The 22,905-nt window shown below is 44.9% G+C and overlaps 1 protein-coding gene across 2 annotated transcripts in view; it reads left to right on the top strand.

Annotated features, from left to right (window-relative positions):
• VIPR2 (vasoactive intestinal peptide receptor 2) overlaps window positions 1–22,905 on the top strand; it is a 129,939-nt gene that overhangs the window by 60,191 nt on the left and 46,843 nt on the right. For both annotated transcript variants that reach the window (XM_081932275.1, XM_081932276.1), the window contains exon 5: window positions 19,237–19,331. In XM_081932275.1, the coding sequence (XP_081788401.1) occupies window positions 19,237–19,331 (95 nt within the window). The remainder of the gene's footprint in view (window positions 1–19,236; window positions 19,332–22,905) is intronic.

Genomic DNA, 22,905 nt, shown 5'->3' on the forward strand with positions numbered 1-22,905 from the left:
TTAAATCCCTCCTGTTCAAAGCAAAAAAGTGGCTAATTTACCTTCTTCTTCCTCCACTTTTTCTACTCGGACTCAGACTGCTGTACCAGCTTCCTCTAATCGCCCTGACACTCTTTATTCTGAACTTATAGTGGAAAAGGAAGTTATTCCATCGCCTAAGATATTTCTGAATGTTGTTCAACGATAGTGGGACTCTCCTGGGACAGGTCCCCAACCGACCACCTTGGACAAATGCCTCTACAACGTCGCTCCTGAACTTAGCAAGTTTCTCAAGACTCCTCCAGTGGACGCGCCGGTTGCTGCCCTGTCTTCGCCCAGAATGGTCTCTGGAGTCCCAGAGGAAGTCCTCAAGCCTGAGGTGAAAAAGTCAGATCAAACATTAGTCAAGGGTTATCAGGCAGGTGCCTGGGCGGTATGGGGCTCCACAGCCACTTCATTCTTCTCCAGAGCTGCTCTAGTCTGGATTGAACAGCTTCGGGAACGTATTGCAACCACTGATACCAGGTCACACAGGGATCTGAATAAGATTAGGGCAGCCATTGAATACTCAGTGGATGCTTCCTTAAATGCTGCCAGGTTTGCTTCTAAAGCCATGGCTGCTTCGGTCACAGCCAGGTGCCTTCTTTGGCTTAAGCCATGGCAGGCGGATGTCCAAACCGAGTGGCGCCTAAGCAGCCTCCCATTTCAGTGGCACTCAGCTTTTTGGAGCTCCCTTGGATCCTTACCTCATGGAGTCCAAGGATTAGCCCAAGGCCCTTTCTTCTATATACAAAAAACAGGACAGTCGCCCCACTCCATTCTATAGAACAGTGATGGCAAACATATGGCACACATGCCACCTGTCAGGGCACGCAAGGCGCTGCCCTGTCAGCTGGCCAGCGCGCATGTGCATGCTGGCAAGCTGAGTTCACCCTTTTTTAAAGCCATTTTTCGCCCTCCCCAGGCTCCAGAGCCTTTATAGGAGCCTGGGGAGGGTGAAAAGAGCCTCCCCCACCCCCCTGGAGGCCCTCCAGAGGCTTCATGAGCTTCCCTGAAGCCTCTGGAGCGCAGAAAACCAGTCCTACGGGCAAACCAGAAGTTTGGGAACAGACTTCTGGTTTGCTCGGAGGGTCGTTTTGACTGTTCTGGAGGCTTCAGGGAAGCGTCCTGAAGGTCCCTCAAGCCTTTGGAGCGCTCAAAATCACCCTCTGAGCAAACTGGAAGTCACTTCAAGTTTGCTCGGAGGTTCGTTTTGACTGCTCTGGAGGCTTTAGGGAAGCATCCTGAAGGTCCCTCAAGCCTTCGGAGCGCTCAAAATGACTCTCTGAGCAAACCGGAAGTCACTTCTGGTTTGTTTGGAGGTTCACTTTGACTGTTCCGGAGGCTTCAGGGAAGCATCCTGAAGATCCCTCAAGCCTCCGGAGGGCTTCCGGGGGGGTGGGGGAGGCTGTTTTTGCCCTCCCCAGGCTCCTATAAAGCCTCTAGAGCCTGGGGAGGGCAAAAAAAGCATGCAAAAAATGGGGGGTCGTGCCTGTAGTGCGCGCATGCGCATGGGGGGTGTCACGCATTGCATTATGGGTGAGGCACGCCCGCACACTACCCCTCTGCGCTCCCCCCACTTATGGCATGCGAGCCAAAAAAGGTTAGCTGTCGCTGCTATAGAAGGTCGCTCTTTCGTCCAGCGGGCGGGGGACCTGCTTCTCCCGTCCACAGTGTCAGTCCTTCAACCCTAGACAGGGATCAAATCAGGACAGGTCTAATCGAAACACCCAGCGCTTCCCCCCAAAGAAGTCTTACCGGGGAGGAGGTAGGCACCATTTCTCAAAGTGAAAGTGACTATCTGGACTCTCTTCCAATAGGGGATCGCCTAGCGTTCTTTGGCCATCGATGGGAGGAGACCACGACAGACAATTGGGTACTCAAAACAGTCAAATTCGGCCTTCATCTGGAATTCCTCTCCATCCCCCAGGAACACTTTGTGCCATGCCTGATTTCTCAGTGCTCTCGCAAGAAGCTACTGATGGATCAGGCCATTCAACATCTACTAGAGATTCTGGCAATCCAGCCGGTCCCTCCCCATCAGAGGTTCAGGGTTTTTATTCCCATCTCTTTGTAGTACCGAAGGCTTCCAGGGGCTGGAGAGCAATACTGGATCTAAAGTCTTTGAATCGCCACATAGTTTATCGGCGGTTGAAGATGCACTCCCTCCAAACCATCCTGCAGGGAGTCAGAAAGGGCGATTTCCTCACCTCAGACTTGATTGAAGCTTATCTTCACATTCCCATCTTCGCAAATCTCCGAAGATATCTCTGGTTCTCTTGTGGGGGGGAACCACTTCCAGTACCGAGCCCTCCCGTTCAATCTGTCCTCTGCCCCCAGGGTCTTCACGAAGGTGCTGGCGGCTCTAGCCACCCATCAGAATTCTTTGCTACCTGGACGACATTCTCTTGTTGTCCAGGTCACCCCATCAGGCAAAGATGGAGCTAGCCCAGACAATCCAGGCCTTGCGAGTTCGGAGTGAATCTCAAGAAGAGTCAGCTCATCCCCGGGACTTGCATTTTGCATCTCGGATTCGTCATAGACACCATGGCAGAGAGGGTATTTCTGTCCCAAGACCGCATCCTCACCCTCATGGAGTTAGTCAGGAGGATCCTTCGCCTCCGCAAGGTGTCCTTGCTTCTGCTTTCCTAATTATTAGGAAAAATGGTGTCCTCCTTTGGAGTAGTTCCGTGGGCCAGATTCCACAGCAGGTGCCTGCAGCGGTTCATGCTTCCACATCAGAAAAACAACATGAACTGCTCCCCCCACCGGGTTCTCCTTCCCAGACAGGTGTCCCAGTCTCTGAAGTGGTGGCAGTCCCCGGCAATATTGCGGGGGACATTGTTCAGACAGCCGGCCTATCTTTCTCTTACAACGGATGCCAGCTTGACAGGGTGGGGAGCACACATGCAGAACCTGGTGGCCCAGGGTCAGTGGTCGCAGGAAGAAAGCCAAAACAGCATCAATTGGCTAGAATTGCAAGTGGTACAGCTTGCTCTGATACATTTCTGACAGACAGTCACATCCAGGGCAATCACATCCTAATCCTAACCGACAACACCACTACCAAGGCCCACATCAACAGACAAGGGGGGACCTGGTCCTGGCCACTGACGGAGGAAGCCAACCTGTTATGCCATTGGGCGGAATCTCATCTACCATCCCTCAGGGCGGAGCACATCTCGGGGGCCTCCAATGTCCAGGCAGACTGGCTGAGTTGAGCCAGAATAGACCAGGCAGAGTGGAGCGTTCAACTGGACCTCTTCCATCGACTCATGCTCCAATTTGGCCTGCCAGTACTGATGGCGGACAACCACCAAGTCCCAGGTACTTTTTGAGGTTTGTGGACCGCAATGCACAAGGGGTAGACGCTTTCAGGTGCCAATGGCCCAGGGGTCTTCTATATGCATTTCCGCCACTTCCACTCATCCAGAGGGTAATACAAAAGATGTTGGAACAGGAGGCATAACTATTACTCCTAGCGCCTCACTGGCCGCGCCGGCCTTGGTTTGCTAACATCGTGACACTGTCAATCTCCCCTCCATGGTGCATCCCCCAGTCGCTAGCCTCTCTTTATCAGGGGTCACTCCTGCATCCCGACCTCCAGTGGCTGCAATTAACCGCATGGCGATTGAGCGGCAAGCCTTAACAATGGACATCATCTCTCTCAACGTCATCGCTACCATCCAGGCATCGTGTAGGAGTTCCATGAACCGTATTTATGATGCCACGTGGCGAACATTTGCTCTTTGTTGCTCTAGCCTCTCTTTTGATCCTTTGATGGCTTCCATTCCTCATGTGTTAGACTTTTTACAGAGAGGGCTGGATCAGGGTCTCACTCCAAACACATTATGTTGGCAGGTGGCTGTATTGTCTTCCGTCCTAGACGGCTCATCCACAAAACACCTTTCCACGCATCCTTTGGTCCGGAGATTTCTCCGTGGAGCTTCAAATCTTCGACCTACTGTCATCCATAGATACCCTACTTGCAATTTGCCACGAGTGCTGGAGGCTCTCACTTCTCCTCCATTTGAACCACTCAGATCCACGTTATTCAAATTGCTGTCGCTTAAGACTCTATTTCTAGTAGCTATAACGTTGGCCAGATGTATTTCAGATCTAGCTGCCCTGTCCATGAGACACGATCTCTGCATATTACACCGAGACCACGTTGTTTTGCGACTTGATCCAACCTTCTTGCCAAAATTCAATAGCCGGTTTCATAGGGGCCAAGAATTGATCTTACCTGATTTCTGTCCGGCTCCTCTTAATGAGAGGGAGTGTAGATGGCACACCCTTGATGTATGCCGAGCCCTTAAGATCTATATTGACCGCACAGCTTCGCTCCGCCATTCGGAATCTCTCTTTGTCTCCTTTTGTCAGGCGTCCTTGGGGACTAAGGCTTCACCATTGAGCCTGGGGTGGTGGATCAGAGCCTGTATTAAATTGTCTTATGAACTTCAGTCATTGCAGGTTCAGCAGAACGTTACACCCCATTCTGCAACTATGGCAGCATGGTCTACACAGGCTACCATGGAGGAAGTTTGCCGGGCGGCCACTTGGATGTATCCCACAGTTTTCATACGCCACTACAAATTGGACAAGTATGCGTCAGCAGATGCAGCTTTTGGCCGCAGAGTGCTGCAACAAGTTCATGTGCTTTAGTGTTTCTTCCTCTGTTGTTCCCACCCTGTTGGACAGCTCATCCTTTGGAACATCCCAGTCTGGCTGCTGTCTCCATGATCATAGGAGAATGGGTGTTGGTCCTTACCTGATATGCTCATTCTATGTGGCATGGAGACAGCAGCCAGCCCTACCCTCATGTATATTACTTTGAACTACAGTTTTTTTTGGTGTGGAGAAGAGAACCTGCCTTGTGCAGTTACCTTTTGTTTCACAACTCTCACTTGAGTCTACAGTCTACTTCGTCTAAGCTGGGAGGAGTCACCAGGGCTCGATGACATCACAAATATAGACTTAGTCCAATTGGTTACTGGACAGAGCAACCCAGTCTGACTGCTGTCTCCATGCCACAGAGAATGAGCGTGTCAGGTAAGGACCAACGCCCATTCTAATGCTATTCTTCTTCTAAGCAACCCCAAAAGCCATGTTATCTGTGGCCAGTTTTATCCACACAATCTTTTTTTTTAATTAAAACCCAACCTTACCCCTCCTCCATCCCTCCCTCCCCCCGACCTCCCAGAGCAAAATACAGGGTATAATCATTTAACAATCATATGCTAACATAAGTTAACTAATTTTAACATTCAGTCATTCTTGTGCTTTAACTCCCCCTTTCTCAAACTAACTTCGAATAAATTGTAATATTCCTTGTGCCTTCATTCATAAGCTAATTGAAGTTTTTTAGTCTGATATTTATTTTGAATATAGTCAATCCATCTTCTCCGGTCCAACTTGTATTTCCCATCTGAGTGGTCCTTCAAATATGCTGAAATTTTGGCCATCTCTGCTAGGTTTACTATTTTTAACGTCCATTCTTGAATAGTAGGCAACTCTTCCTTCTTCCAATACTGCACCACCAACAGTCTCGCTGCCGTCGTTAAATTCAAAATCAAATTAGTCTCTATAACAGTATAACATCTGAAACTATGCCTAACAAAAACAACTGGGGCAAGAATTTTATCCTCTTTTTCAAAATATTTTGAATAATCCACCATATTTTTATCCAGAATGCTTTAACTTTTTTACAAGTCCACCAAATATGATAATACGTGGCATCAACACAATCACATCTCCAACATTTAGATTGTAAGTTCGGGTACATACATGCTAGTTTTTTTGGATCAAGGTGCCATCTATAAAACATCTTATAAAATTTCTCTCTCAAGTTCTGAGCTTGTGTAAATTTTACGTTTCTTACCCAGATCTTTTCCCATGTTTCCATCATTGGTTCCTCAAAATTTTGTGCCCATTTTATCATGCAATCTTTGACTAACTCTATTTCGGAGTCTATTTCAATACAACCTTTTTATATGCATTTGACCCTGGTCCCTAATTTGTTTTACAAAGTTATCCTCATTTTGAATAATACCAATTTTCTGATCTTTTTGCCATCTAGCCTGCAGCTGTCCATACTGAAATCAAGTTTGAATTATCCTTTCCTCTCTTAGTACATTCAAGGATTTTAACTGTAATACACCTCTATCTATACTAAGAAGTTCTCTATATGTAGTCACATCTTGTTTTTGTTCTATACTTATATTCTCTATTGTGTGTCTGGGCACACCCCCCCCACATAGGTATCTTGTCATTTAGTTTATATTGATATTTTTTCCAAACACGCAGCAAAGCATTCCTTAAGATATGACTTTTAAAAATCTTGTCTACTTTTTTATCATATATTAAGTAAGCATGCCAGCCATATAGCAAATCATGACCCTCAACATTCAGTATTCTATCCTCTGTTAGATTAATCCAATCGCTAATTGTTGTTAAAACTACTGCTTCATAATATAATTTTAAATTGGGCATTTTCAAACCTCCTCTTTCACGTGTATCTTGCATTATTTTAAGTTTTATCCTCGGTTTCTTCCCTGCCCAAACAAATTTATTAATATCTTTCTGCCATTCTTCCAAGTTTGCATCTTTTTAAAGTATTGGTATCATTTGAAAAAGAAATAAAAACTTATCCACACAATCTTATAAGGTAGGTTATCGAGAAAGACACTTACCCTTTTATTACTTAGGATTTCAGGTAATGCAGACTTTGCACTGCATTTTTGTCATCTGAAATATAGTACTGTTCACCATGCAAACTGCCTATGATGCAAACTGGCCAACACCTTTCAATCTGATACTGGTACAAACTTTGTTTTGCAAAAAAAAAAAAAAAACCTACTAATATAATGAGGATTGCATTAAAAAAACATGTGTTAATTCTGTTGTTTTTACTCTCCCAATGTGCATTTCTTATTTTGTGATGTAAGTTTTTCATTTTGTTGTTTAAAAGAATTTTTCTGTGAAATAGTTTTCTAGTTATCCAAGTCAAAAATAACAAGTTTTTTTCTGTGTGGAAAAAGCACTAAATGAGAGGTACAGTTAATTATGGCATTGCAAAATGTATACCTTGTGAGCAGTTAGGAATAGTAATGTAGACTAAACATGAATATACTCAAAATTCTTAGTACCACCTCGTTTACTTTAATTCTTAAACAAATGCCAGGAAAGAAGAAGAGACAGATAGAGAACACGATAAACCTTATTTTAAAATTCTTCTGAGTTACATGGAATCTTATTTTTTTTCTAATAGAAATATAGTGTTAGCTGAGAATTGTCCAGTTATTTCAAATTATGATTAAGAGCAGTTTTTCACAGAAACATTCATCAACGTTTGAACCTCTAATCCATCAGAGTCATTGCTATAATGAGTGTTATGATACTGTGTTCTTTGCAAGAATGACCAGAATCAACCTATGCCCCCACTGGATGACTAATGAAGGACTGGAGAAATTGGCCGTTCCCTACATATTTTTGCCTAATATATTAGTTCCTGGTAAGGAAAGAAAGATCACCTGGAAAGCTGTAGTGGCTGAGCAAGGTCATTATAATGGTCTGAAGGCATCATGTAGTACAGGGGTGTCAAACTCAAGGCCCAATGCCCGGATCTGGCCCAAAGGGCCACGCTAGAAACAGTGAAGGACTGGCTCGTGGTTCCTCTGCCAACGAAAATGGAGCTCAGGGGGCCTCAAGTGTCTGCCAGCAGAAACAGAGCTCTGATTTCGCTGCCAGAGGGTTGCAAGAGGCTGTCACAGTCGAAAATAGAGCTTGGGAGCCTATTTTCGCTGGCAGAGCACTTGGGCCACCACATGCACCCCCGACATGAGTGATGTCCACAAGCACCCCCGACATGAGTGATGTTGAGCTGGCCACGCCCACCCCAGTTACACCCACCCCACCCCCGAGGTCAAATATAACGCTGATGCAGCCCTCAATGAAATCGAGTTTGACACCCCTGATATAGTGAATGAAAATAAACCTCTCCAAGAGTTTCTGATATGAAACAGTTAAAGGAAAAGTATACGATCTACCAATCAAATATGGGTGCTAATAGGAAGTTCAGTTATTTTGTGAAAAATTATTTGTGTTGGGGTACCTTTGTTCTGCTTTCATTCTTTCTGTGCATCCATGTGTTGCTGGCTAAAGTTTTAAAGTCATTGTTATTTTCTTTTGTTTCCTTTTCCCTTTTTCATCCCTGACTAGTTCCTTACCATTCAAGATTTGAATTCTTCCTGAATTGGCCTTGTTATTTTGAAAGGATTTAGCACATGCACCAGTTTATTCAGTTAGTCTACAGACCTTTACCTGCTCCAAGAAATTAAATCCTAGAGAACATTAAGAAGGACCCTGGGGGATTTAAATTTCACTAAATAGGTAGACCAATTCATTACATCCCAGGTTTGCCTCTCGTTACACATGCCAATATATATAGGAGCAGCAGAGAGCTATGGAGCTGGAGAAGACATTGGCCCTAGTTCAACACAGTAAAAATAGCTGCTCAATTCCTATGGAGTTTCTCAACTTGCAAAAAAGTTTTGTTATTAGATATTCTCAACAGTAGCCAAACTGGAGGAAAAGTGTGCCCGTGTCAGCATGGCACAACAAAGTGTGCTGCATTCTTGGAAGAACAGTGTCAAAGCTGAAGAATTCTCAGCTAAGAAATATATTCAATCATCAGTTAATTTGTGGGTTTAGCTGCACATTACTTTTCCCCAAACGATCACCTTCCAGAGATACTGAAGTTGAATTTCTAACCTGCATGTTGAATAGAATATATTCCGTATGAGGGAGTAACAGTTACCAGATAATTTCAGAAGTTGCTCTAGGTAAATGAATGAAACCTATACTTTCAGAAGTATTGCAAGAAACACAACCAGAGAAGTGGTGTTGCCTGCAACCTTTGTTTTTGAACTTTCTAAAAGAGTATTTGAAGACCAATTGAGGAGACAGTAAAAGTGATAAGCACACCAAGATAGATTAATACAATTTAAGTACTTCTTTTAATAATTTGCATCATTTCATAAGTTTTTCTCACATTTATTTTTCTTAGTCACAAACCTTATGCATAAAACAAGTAGTGCAAGCAAGAAAAAAGTTCGTCAGTATTCACAAGAATATTCAAAATTTAAATAACTTAAATATTTAAAACAGTGACTGGATATCATTGAATGAGGAGACGTTAGAATGAAGCTGACTAAATTGAAGCCTAATATAATATCTCTCTGCAGCAGGCACAAAGCACAAGGATCTCACTACTAAAGCTGCAATCCTACAACATTTTCCCAGGAGTAAGCCCCATTGAAGACAATGGTACTTACTTCTAAATAGGCATGCATAGGATTGCTTTGTAAACATGATCTTGAGGTGAGCTCAAATTGTATTTTGAATTTGTTAGATACCTTTATTTTAATATGTATAGTAATTAATATGATCAAAGTATCACAGAAAAAGCTTTCATTAAAATTATTTCATATTTATGCATTTCAGTTTTCTATTTATACGTTTTGAAACTTTCTTTGCTGTTTTTTCATATTCCTTCATACTATTATTTTTAAGTTCCTCAGTACTTCTACTGTCTTTCATTTTTATTTTTCTCTTTCATGGATGCTATGTTCTTTGGAACCTTGTTTAAACCAAGTTAGTGGCCTTTTATGCTTCCTACGCATGAGTTCACTTTTTGAATAGTAAGAATTATATGTCACAGGGCATCAGGATTTTAGAGATGCTTAGTTGGGGCATGGCCAAAAAAAGGTTGGGAATCACTGGTATAGGGTCTCTAGCTTGAGCAGAGGTTGGACTAGAAGAGCTCCAGGGTCCCTTCCAGCTCTATTCTAATTAAGCACCATGCCAACAATATTAGGAAAAGGACATTCTTCCTTATTAAAGCCTTGCTGTCAGTGTAAGGACCCCTGTGTATTTTTTTTTATGAAAATCAAGAGGGTTTTCCCCATTTTAGGAACATGAGATAAACCTCTGTATCTGCCATAGATTATGCTATGAAGCATCAAGAGATGTACTGCAGTGAAACTCCTAAATTTGCTCCTGGAAGGATCTGTGGCATAATTCTTTCTTAATCTCTAAGCAGAAAATGGGATATATGTCGCTCTCTAGCCAATCCTACAGAACTCTTTTCATATTTTCAATATGTCCTGCCTGCAATTTAATTTAAATGGCAATTATGTCAAGAGTGTGAATGAAATCAAAGTGTCAAATGTCATGTAACTTGTTCCAGAAAGAGAAATGATACATTTGGCAATTCTAAGACTTTGTGGACCCGAAAGCAATAAATTAACACTCCCCCCCCCCCCACATTAAGCAGAAGTGAGAAGCGTACTTGAAAAGTGGGGAAAAAATGTCCCATCAAGCAAAACATGAACAAGTTAATTTCAGTATGAGCAAGTTAATTTCAGCATAGTAAAGCCAATAATCATAATGGAAGCTCTTTTGTGTTTCTGTATATTTTTGAAGTAAGAAAATGTTCTTGATTTGAAGTAAATGTATCTTGATTTGAAATAATGTACCAATACAATTGAAAAATAGCTTTTCAAACAATAAGCATCAACCATTATATAAGCAGAAAAAGCATTTTCCCAGAATTATTATAGTACCATTCTAGAATATTGGCAAAAAGATAACCTTTTTAAAAGACTTATTTAAACATAACTTCTGAGCCTACTGTTTCCAAAAATGTTGTAAGTTACTCTTCCAAATGCTGTAAAATAAATAGGAGCAAAAATATCCCTCAGAGTATCTTGTTCCACCCAGCACTAACTCTTAAAAATGGTTTGATTAGTTTTGATTTATAGTATTACGTGAAGCCAGTTATTGTGGTTTCTATATCATGATTTAAGGCTTAATTGTGAAAAATTAATCAAGTGCAATGTACATATTAAATCTAACTTAAACAATGATTCCAAGCATTACATAAACAGAGACTGACAATGTGGCTAGCGGTGCTGGTATTTCTCATACATGGAACCTTTAAGATGTTTGGAATTCAATTTCCAGAATTCTCCAGCCAGATTTGAATTCCCAGAATTCCTCAGCCGGACTTATTACATATTGCCAGCTGAATTCTGGGAGTTGAAATTTATACTTCGTAAGGTTGCCAAGTTTAAGAAATACTGAGCTAGAATACCACATATTTATTTATATGTTCATTGCTGATAGGTAATTTGCTTATTACTTTTTCTTTGTTTTTCTCTAATGTGTTTCTTTTCTCACCATGACCATATAGGACAGGGATGCTAACGTTTTTGTTGTCGCATGCCAAAAGCACGTGTCCGCACCCATAATGCAATGTGCATGAGACCCCCCCTGCACCCCTGTGCATGTATTTGTGACCACCACCTTCTGCATGTATGTGTGACCCCTGTGCCCTGTTTTAGGCCTAGTAGGCCTCCTTGGGAGCAAAATTGGGCCAGGGGGAGGGAAGGGCCATGGGGGAGGGGAGGGCTGCAGCCTCAACACATGCATGCGTAACTCCGTGAATGCGTATGCACCTCTCGCGTGCTCCCACAGCATGCACGGCGGAGACCCAAAAATCGTGGCTGGCGGGAAGTGCGCGCACATTCACAGTGCAGCTGAGCTGGGGTGACAGCTTGCATGCCCACAGAGGGGGCTCTGCGTGCGACTTATGGCATGTGGGCCATAGGTTCATTATCATGGATATAGGCCATTTCTGAAATAGCATAAAAAAATAAGAACCCTAACTTTGATACTAGGGAATTTTCAAATTTACATATGGAACAACTTAATGTAGTGTGTAGCTCCCTCTGTTTAATGCAATTGTTTCATCCCCTATTATCACCACCTTTTCTTCTTCTGTACTGTTGGAAGCAGAAGATGTGATACATGGTAGGAAAAACTCAAGGGATATTATCACAATACAGTTTGCGTTATCCATCATATTAAATTATGAGAAGTAGGGGGAGGAAAAAGACACAAATCTCCCTTTGATGATAATTCATGTGTAATTTTCTCATGTGTTGTGAAAACAAGGGAAAGATAGCTTACATTTGGTCAGTGATATGTCAGTAGAAAGAAATAGGAGAGTAAATGAGGGTGTTTGTTTGCTTTTACTTTTCACTTTTGCTGATCACTTTCACACCTTGAGCAGAACTCTATGAGGCCAAGAAGAAATTATGGTACCTAAGATGCACTAAGCTGACTGCAGGTTGGTGCAATATCTTAAACACACTGCTGTGTAAGTGTTAGCAGTATATTTTCCTCAAGTATTGGCAGAAATCTTAAATCTACATTTTGTCTATATTTTTAAGAATCCTATTTTCCTTTAGAATTACAAAAGATAATTAAACAATGCGTTCAGAAGGAGGGGAATCTGTCAGTCAGTTTCTCACCTCACTCCGGACTGCGGCCATCCAATGTGAATTCCCGGACCTTGACGATTGTGGAGCAATTTGTCTGCAGAGTCAGAGACATCTGCCTGAAAAGGCACCTGCTGGCATGCTCAGACATTGCAAGCAGCCATGGATGAGGCCCAGAGCGGCCAAAATGTCCGAACAGTCCACGGCTGAGCTCCAAAAGTGCCAGCAGTGCTACCACTCTTCATCTAAAGCCTGCCTCATTGACGAAATTGCCCCGCTTGAGGAGCTATCGCCAGAGGAGGAGGACCAAGTAGACCACCTGTGGTCACTACCAACCAAGGGGTCAACCACTCAAACCAAATTTTTGCAGGGAGGCTGGCTCGGCTGCGGGGAGCTCACTCCCGTGTGGTATGCCAATTTAAAAATTCAGTCTGCTGCTGCCACCAGAAAAAAGGTCACCTGTCACATGTCTGCAGGGTTAACCTGCCAGCACCAGGATAGTCTCCTTTCTGACCCCCTACTTTACGCCAAGACCGCCAGCAACAACCCAGCGCGATGACTGCTACGCCGTCAGCAAAACTCCTAGCCGCCAAGCTGATTCATCAGCAACACCTCGTCCCGCTTTGCTGACAGCCGAAAAATCCACATCTCGTTGAGCATAGAGGGGGGGCCATGCACCATGGAAGTGGACTCCAGCTCCTCAAAGACCATCCTCTCATGGGACACCTCTCTGCCCTGATGCCTCCACTTTGTCAAGAAGACCTGTTGGAGCCAACCACCTCTTTAAAAAACTACCAGGGGCGCTCTATCCCACCTGGATTACTTTAATGTCCTAGTGGACTATGGGTCCTTCCATGGCCACCTTCCAGTCATGGTAGCAGTCAAGCCCCTGCCAGCTCTCCTGGGCCTGGACTGGTTCCCTCCTCTGGGGCTGCCCCTCACCGGCATACATGCCACCTACCCAGAAGCTGCCTCCATCGAAGATGTCATCAGGGAGTTTGACGATGTCTTTGATGGTTCCTTAGGTAAATACAAGGGCTCTCCCATCAGTCTCAACCTAGACCCCCAGGTAGCCCCCATCATGCTTTAAAGCTCGCAGGGTGCCATTTGCCTTGAGACCCAAAGTTGATGCTGAGCTGGATAAGCTCCTGGCACAAGAAATCCTGGGGCCCATCAGCCACTCTAAATGGGAGACCCCAATTGTGATCCCCATTAAGGCAGATGGGTCCATCAGAATTTGTGCCGACTATAAGTCGACCATCAACAAGGGTTTCCAGGCAAACCCATATCCAGTTCTGGTTGTGCAGCAGTTGCTCCACTCTTTGGGGCAGGGCTGCATATTTGCGAAACTGGGTATGGCCCAGGCCTACCAGCAGCTCTCGGTGGATGATGAGGCCACAGCTGCCCAGACCATCGTCACCCACCGGGGTGCTTTCCGTGTTTATAGTTCGCCATTTCTGTGGCTCCGGGACTTTTTCAAAGCCTGGTGGAGCAATTGCTCCAAGGTCTTGCCAGAGTCGTTCCTTGTTTCGATGACATTTTGATCGCTGCTGGCAGCCGATCAGAACTCATCAAAATGCTTCGGAACATCCTCTCCCGCTTTAGACAAGCAGGATTAAAATTGAAGCACAGCAAATGCTACATAGGAATGCCCCAGGTGGAGTTCTTGGGCTTCCTCTTTGATGCCCAAGGCCTTCACCCCACTCCTGCAAAAATCAAGGCTGTGCGGAACGCCTCCACCCACACCTGCAAGGCTGAGTTGCAGGCGTTCCTTGGCCTTTAAAATTTTTATGCCCCTTATATTCCACACAAGGCATCACTAGCCGAGCCACTCCATCGATTGCTCAATAGAGTGGCTCCCTGGCACTGGGGCAGTAGCGAAGCGCCTGCGCTCACAGCTGTCAAATCCATGCTTATGTCAGCGGCTGTCCTAGTCCAATATAGTGACAGACTACCCTGACATTAGCATGTGACGCCTCCCCTTATGGATTGGGGGCCATCCTCAGCCACATCTTCCCCAATGGCTCGGAGGCCCTCATCGCCTTTTACTCCTGGATTCTCTCTGCAACGGAGAGAAACTACAGCCAGATCGACAAGGAGGCTCTGGCTGCAGTTTCTGGGATTAAAAGGTTTCATGAATACCTGTACGGCTGCCATTTCACCTTACTCACTGACCATAAGCCTCTCCTTGAGCTTCTGGCCGGTGATTGCCCTACCTCGCCTATGTTGTCACTGTGCATGTCATGGTGGAGGTATTTATGGCTGCCTATCAATAGTTACTGCAATACCGGCCTGGGAAACAGCTGGGGCATGCTGATGCCCTCAGCTGCTGCACTCTCCCTTCGGAAGGCCACGACCCTGCCCCTGGCCCCATGATCTTGTCCATTGAGGACCTTGACCTTCCGACGTCGGCCACAGACATCGCCCATCATTCTAGGGTTGACCCTCTCCTCTCCCAAGTCATTAACTGGGTGCGCAGGGGGTGGCCCTTAGGCAAGGTACCAGATGAGTTCCCCCTTACAAAGCTAGCCAACTGGAACCAACAGGGTGGATGTCTGCTCTGGGGGGATAGGGTGGTGGTCCTCCCCACCCTGCGGGTCCAGGTGCTTAACAACCTCCACTTGGGCCACCCAGGCATAGCTCACATGAAGGCCCTGGGCCGCAGTTATGTCTGATGGCCCAAGATGGATGGGGCCATCATGACATGGGTAGCTACCTGCCACCCCTGCCAGGAATCCCGACTGCCCCCCCCCCCGCTTCACCGGTAAGAGATTGGGAACTGCCTAGGGGCCTCTGGTCCAGGCAACATGTGGACTATGCAGGCCCTTTCCATGGCCAGAACTTCCTGATGGTAGTAGACGCTTATTCTAAGTAGGTGAAATTGCTTCTTATGCAGTCCACTACTACCAAGGCTACTATCAGGGTTTTGCGGTGCATTTTTGCCACTCACACATTACCAGATACCTTGGTATCTGATAATGGACCCCAGTTTACGGCCGCTGAGTTTCAGGGGTTCCTAGCTGGCCTAGGAATCCTCCATGCCCTCACTGCCCCATATCACCCCGCTTGCAATGACCGAGCGGAACGGGCCGTTTGCTCAGTAAGGAAGCCTTAGAGCGGATGGGCCAGTGGGGATGGCCGGACAAGGTGGCAGCCTACCTCCTGGGGCAGCATTCCACTCCGTGCCCCGCCACAAATAAAATCCCAGCGGAGCTGCTAATGGGCAGGTGCCTGTGGGCAACCATAGACCAGCTGCACCTATAATATGCCAACTTAACGGCCGAACCCTTGGGAATGGCCAAACACCAGTTTAGGGAGGGAGACCCTGTTTTTGCCCAAACTTTTTCAGGGGATCCTAAGTAGGTGCCAGCCACTATTACTCTATTAATGGGGCCCTGTTTCTACAGGATCGTCTTGCATGACGGACATGAATGGCGGCGCTACATTGACCAATTGAGGCGCTGCCTTCCAACCGAGGCATTCCCCCAGTCAGGCCTAGCCTACATCCCGCAACCTGCTACCGCCTGCCAGCAGCCTGTAAAAACTACGCCTCAATCCGCCTCGCTACCACCGCAGGACTTATCTGAGAAGCAGGGTCTGCCTCCGGGGTTGGACCTGTGTGACGTCACCCGGAGCTCTGCCCCGGCTGAGGAGGAGCTGCAACGGGGATGACCTACCTCCACAACTGACGAGCTGCAACAGAGGCGTTCTGGGTGGATCTGGAGACGCCCCACCTATTTGGCGGATTTGCGCATGCTTGGGGAGAAGATGTGTGAAGTCTTCGACTTGCGACCGCTCTTAGGTCCTCGACTTACAACCGACCGCAAGTCCTCAAGTAACGAATAACAGCCCAGCAACCAAAGGCTCGCGCCTGTTGGTGAAGATGCGCTGGGCTGAAAACAGGCTTTTACATTGTAAAAGCCCACTCCTGTATAAATAACTGTCAAACAGAGCGAGGTGCTGAAGTTGAAGTTCTTGTTCTGTATGCGTGTTCTACAAATAGAAGCTGTTAAAAGTACCTCAGTTGACTCCAATTGGTTGATTTGGTTTTGGTTTTATTGGATTTATATGTTGCCCTTCTCCCAAAGGACTCAGGGCGGCGTACAATATAAAAACACATATGACAAAAGTTTAAAAAGATTAAAAAATCCAATAACTTTCAATTGACAATTTACATCAAATTTAAGATTAAGTTAAAATTGACAATTAAAATTAATAATTTATTTTATTCTATTCAGGCCAGGCCAGCTTGCTGAAAAAGCCAACTTTTAGGGCGCGCCGGAAGGACCGGAGGTTGGGGGTTATGCGAAGTTCCGGGGTCAGCTCATTCCAAAGGAAAGGCGCTCCCACAGAGAAGGCTCTCCCCCTGGGGGTCGCCAGCCAACACTGCCTGGCCGACGGCACCCTGAGGAGGCCAACTCTGTGGGATCGTACTGGACGGTGGGAAGCTACTGGTGACAGTAGGTGGTCTCGCAAATACCCTGGGCCTAAGCCATAGAGTGCTTTAAAGATCATAATTAACACCTTGAATCACACCCAGAAAAACCAGCAACCAGTGCAGGTGCCTAAAAGGGGTGTAACATGAGAGGACCTAGGATGGTCTTCAAGAGCAGCCCCATGTAGAGAGCTTTACAGTAGTCCAGGCGAGAAGGGACGAGGGCATTAGTGACTGTGCACAGGGCATCCTGATGCAGGAAGGGGCGCAATTGGTGTACTAGGCAAACTGGTAAAAGCCCCCCCCCCGGTCACGGTTGTAAGATGTTCTTCTAAACTAAACTGCGTATCCAGGAGGACTCCCAGATTGCGGGCCCTCTCTGAGGGGGCTAAAATTTCTTCCCCAATCATCAAAGATGGTACATGATGCATAAATCGGGATGATGGGAACTATAGCCACCCAGTCTTGGAGGGATTAAGCTTGAGCCTGTTTGTCCCCACCCAGATCCGCACAGTCTCTAGGCACCGGAACATCACGTCGAGGGCATTGTTGGGGTGGTTTGGGGTATAGATGAAAAGTTGGGTATCATCAGCATATTGATGATACCGTACCCCGAAACCATGGATGATCTCGCCAAGCGGTTTCATATATATGTTGAACAGGAGGGGTGAGAAAACCGACCCCTGGGGCACCCCACGTGAGGCGCCTCAGGGTCAATCTCTGCCTCCAGTCAACACGAACTGTGATCGATCTGAGAGGTAGGAGGAGAACCACCGCAAAATGGTGCCTCCCACTCCCAACCCCCTGAGTCGTCGCAATAGGATACCATGGTCGATGGTATTGAAAGCTGCCGAGAGGTCTAATAAGACCCGGACAGAGGAACAACCCCTGTCCCGGGCCCGCCAGAGATCATTGACCAACGCGACCAATGCAGTCTCCGTGCTGTACCCAGGCCTGAAACCCAACTGAAACGGATCCAGGTAGGCAGCTTCATCCAGGTACTGGGGAAGTTGACATGCTACCACACTCAACATCCTTCGCTACAAAGTGGAGGTTGGAGCCCCTACGATAGTTGGCTAAAGAAGCTGGGTCCAGGGAAAGCTTCTTAAGGAGGGGCCTCACCACTGCCTCCTTCAAGGCAGTGGGAAAGAACCCATGTCTCAATGAACCGTTGGTAATCGTCTGGAGCCAGCCTCGTGTCACCTCCCGGAAAGCAGAAACTAACCAGGAGGGACACGGGTCCAGCACACAAGTGGCAGCACTGAGTCTCCCCATAATCCTGTCCATGCCCTCGGGAGTCACAGGATCAAACTCAACCCAGATGGTCTCCACAAGATTCATCCCTGTCAACTCGCCCGAATCTACCCAGTCAGAGTCCAAGCCTTTCCGAATCTGAGCGATTTTGTCCTGCAGATACTGGGCTAATTCCTCAGCCCTGCCCTGCAAGGGGTCTTCCCCGATGCCTATGTTCTACCCAGTTTTCAATATTTGTACAGAAGTGTGAAAAAGAATAGGTAAATCAAGCACAAAAGGGTTTCCTTTTCTTCAAATCTGCTACATGTAAACACTTCTTCCCCAGCAAGGTGATCTCTAGAATTATAAGGTTTAGAGTTGCTGCAGCTTTCAGCATTCACAAACATTGAAGAGCTGTGTTGTTTGGGAATCCTGCAAATGGTGAGCCAGACACATTTGGAGGCCATCAGAAGGAGAGAGTTAATCTAGTACAATTTCTGAATCAGGAACACGATCCATTGTCATCTACCATGGTGAACTTCCTTCCTTTCCCTTGTTGAACTTCCCTTGCTTTGCTTTCTCAATTTCCTTTTTATCCTGTGGGTTATTCATGGATGAACAAAATTTGAGGACCAAGACTGAAATAAAGCCTCCTAATCTTCTCAGGAACCAAAGAAACATCCTGTTGATGCTGCAACTGGACCAAGAGGGGCATGCCAAGATTGTTTACCTTACTTTTTGGTTTTGGGATGTATTTAAGAGGGAGAATGGGGAAAGGAGGATTTGCAGAGACAAAATCCAAATAATTTAAGTGGTGAAATTTTGGCAGTATGAACTTGGGATGGTTTCTGCTCTTTGGAACAGTTTCCCCCTCCTCTATATATGACACCCCAGAAACGCACCATTGGGCTGTCTTATAAATTTATGAATGAATGAATAAATGAATGAATGACAGAGAGCTGTATGCTGTATGTCACCTGCACAATATAGACCAAGATTCTGGAGAGTATTCTCTGCCCAAATAGTGAGATGTGCAGCATATAAATTTACTAAATAAATAAAAAAAATAAAAATCCCCATTTGAAAGGTACAAAAGTATTTTGTGCAATTTCTATGACCCACTGTATTTAAAAAGCAATTCTCTTGCTGAATCTTTTCCAAATGTCTGCTCATGGTAATTAATTAAAATACATGTTTGTTTTTTAGGTTTTCTATGTTTGGGTGAAAGCAATTTATACCCTCGGACACAGTGTTTCTCTCATTGCTCTGATCACAGGAAGCATCATTCTTTGCGTTTTCAGGTAAGTTTGTTGAAACATGGCAGGGATTAAGTATTTTGGAACAGTGGCAAAATAGGAGACGGTACTGTTCTCATTTGTTACTTAACAGGCCCGCTATTTTACATTTTAAATAAAGCCTCCTTTGATTCAAACTCAGTTTCTGGTGATTTGAAGGACATGACCATGTGGTTATCTTGGCCACCATTTGGAAATTGTTTATTGTTGCCTTCTGGGGTATTTTTGGACTCTACATTTCTGGGATCTTCATCCAAAGTCTAAATACCGTATTTTTTGCCCTATAAGGCGCTCTGGAATATAAGACGCACCCAATTTTAAAGGAGGAAAATCTAGAAAAAAAAGATTCTGAACCAAATACTGTAGTAAAATATTTTATATCAACTTTATAAAGTTAACAGCAGTTTAAGAACAATTTTATGTCAACCATGTAACATATTAAGAACTATTTTTACTCTCATTAACAGTCAGTAAAGTCAGTAAACAGTGAAAGTAACAAAAATAAGGCTATAATGTTTTTATTCGAACTCCAAGAATTCCTCTTCTTCGCTGCTATCAGAAATGAGGAAGGACATATCCACGCAGTCATTGTCATCACTTTCTTCCTCACTGGTGTCAAATAAGACGTCGTCTTCTGTTCCATCCAAGGCATTACTAATGCCACACTTCTTGAAGGATTTTACAACAATGTCCTCCTTCACAGAGTCCCATGACCTTTTAACCCATTCACACACTTGTGTGATAGTGGGCCTCTTCATCCGCCCAGTAGACGTCAGATCATGGTTCCCAGCTGCCATCCAGGTGTTCAGAACTTTGAACGGTTCGTTAATGGAAACATTAAACATTCGGTGTATAAGACGCACCCAGATTTTCACCCTCTTTTTTGGAGTAAAAAAGTGCGTCTTATAGGGCGAAAAATACGGTAGGTTGGATGCTGACTAGGAAACCTGATCTAGATGTTGAGATTTTTCATTTGTTCAGATGGGTTTAATTGCAAACATTTAATTAAAATAATAAATGGAAAGCAGCTGGTTTGGTGCAGACCGAAGTGCCATTCTGTAGTATCACCTATATTTGTCAAAATCCTTTCGGAATCCATACAAGCCCTCTAGTTATATAGATGAATACAATCCTATGCTTTGCCAGCCCTCTGGAGCTCAGGACCTTGCAGTCAGTCCAGCAAGGAGGCCCACCTGTTGAGGAAAATAGGTGAGGGAGGTTGGGGAGATCTAAAGGAGGTGATGTGGGACAACCTTATTGAATTGCCTTCTGAAGAAGAGTTGTTGTGAGACTGGCTGTTTTCGTCAAGTCGGCCATTACCCAAATAGGAAGAGCTTTCCCTCGGCAGCCATTTTTATGTGAGTAGTACCAATATCATTTCAAAATTCCCAATGTATCCAGGGCCTAAAATGGATTTAGATCAGCAGCAACGGTAGAAGATTTGTTTCATTAAATAACAGGGCTGATTAGTGAACCTAATTTTAACTGGACAGTTTTGTACTACAGAAAGCTTGTGAGTTCAGGGTAAGGTTCTGGAGAAGATTGCTAAAGATAATTGTTGGAAAAGCAAGGCTCATAAAATGAAAGACAGGTTGCACTGTGGGACCTCCCCCCCCCCTTGCAAAAGGCCTCCCCAGGGCCAATGAAGTCAGATGATGTTCTACTAGTCAGAGTCATGAAAGAAGGCAGTGCCAGTCATATGAAAAAGAGGACAGCAAATATTTAGTCCTTTCTTTATCATATCTTTAGGATGTAAATAAAGAAAAGAGTAATTAGGAATTGCCATACATACTTACATGATAGAGCAATAATATAGGTTGCAAATATACACAGGTAAAAAAACTCAAGACTATATTTCGTAATAGGAAAAAGTTATCTCTGTAAAAAGGCAGTTTAAAAGAAGTGAGTGCTGAAATGCAATTATCTAGTTCCTTGGCACGCGGTGGCATGCAGAGCTCTCTCTCTGCGGGCACACAAGCCATCGCCCCAGCTCAGCTCCACTATGTATGTACGTGTACCTCCCACCGGCCAGCTGACTTTCAGGTCTCTGCCCTGAATGTGCAGGGGAAGGGGTACATGTGGGAAACACACAAGCATGCGCAGGGGAACGGGAGGGTCATGTACACATGCGCAGGGGGCACCCCCCATGGCCCGTTTTTGGTTCCATGTGGCTTCAGGGAGGCCTGCTAGGCCCAAAACAGGGCATGGGGGTGTGTCACACGCGCATTACATTATGCTTTCGGCATGCAACGACAAAAAGATTAGCCATCACTGATCTAGTTGCAAAATTAGGTTTTCCCTTTCATGTAAAGGGTGTTCTTCTCCTGTGAAGAACATTCAAGTATTTGCCAAAAACATGTACGCCTCAACAGGGTCCCCCAAGACATTAAGGTAATCTTAGCTACCTGGCTAAGCCAACATATTGGGCAACAATAATATAAGAAGATGCTAAAGGTGGATTATCACTTTAGTAACAATGGCAAAGGCATCATTTCATTCTGCATAGAAGAAAACAATATAAACCACTCACGTTTTTTATCAACTGCACCACGTGGATAAGTAACAATGGGATATTTTAAAGAAAATTGGTACCCCAGAAATCTCACAATCTTTACAAAGAACAGGAAACTGCAGTCTGGATGGAGCATGTAGAAATAATCTGTCTCTTGAACAGTAGACTGCGCTAGGAGATTTAACACATCTATTTTAAGGAAATTTGAGTTTGTCCATGTTCATGTTCATTGCATCAATGACACCAACAATCTCATCCACTGCCGTCCCCTTCTCCTTTTGCCATCTTTCCCAACATCAGGGTCTTTTCCAATGAGTCCTCTCTTCTCATTAGGTGATCTATTTCAGATTTGGGATCTGTCCTTCCAAAGAACAGTCAGGGTTGATTTCTTTTAGAATTGACTGATTTGATCTCCTTGAAGTCCAAGTGACTCTCAACAGTCTTCTCCTACACTGCAACTCAAAAGCATCAATTCTTCAGCGCTTCCTCGTGATCCATCTTTCACTTTTGAGGAAATAACCACTCCAAAACCCAGCTCATTCCAAAAAAAAAAAAAAAAAAGGCTAAAACTGTTAAACTATATTTCCTCCTTGCAACCCTCCAAGGAGAGAAAGAGAAATTGAAAGGCATCCTTGCCTTAAAATAAATTACTTTAGCAATTATTTTAAGTTACGACACAGCCATCAGTTTTTCTCAGTTTTTAGTGAAAACCCTCAAGATTCCTCATTTGTCACACAAGAACTTGCAAACGAGAGTAACTTTGCATTTTAATAACTATTTAATTTTTATTCTGTTTGGGTGGAGCATGAGAGATTCTGATTCTTTACTGCTAACTCCAATGTATGGTGCCTCATAACTTTCTGGACTGTCCCCTAAAAGGAGAGATTTTGGCATTATCATGTCTCAACAGTAAAGGTGATGCAGCCTGTAGAAGAGCAGAGGGCAAAGCAGAATATAGATATGGGGCGCTCAAGAGTTACACCCAGAGGTGGTATTCTGCCATTTTGGACCAGTTAGCCCAAACTGGTAGCAGAAATTGCGGGTGGCCCCGCCCCAGTTCTACGGCAT

Source organism: Natrix helvetica (genome assembly GCF_964273705.1).
Source record: "Natrix helvetica genome assembly, chromosome: Z".
In the NCBI taxonomy this organism is placed as follows: Eukaryota; Metazoa; Chordata; class Lepidosauria; order Squamata; family Natricidae; genus Natrix; species Natrix helvetica.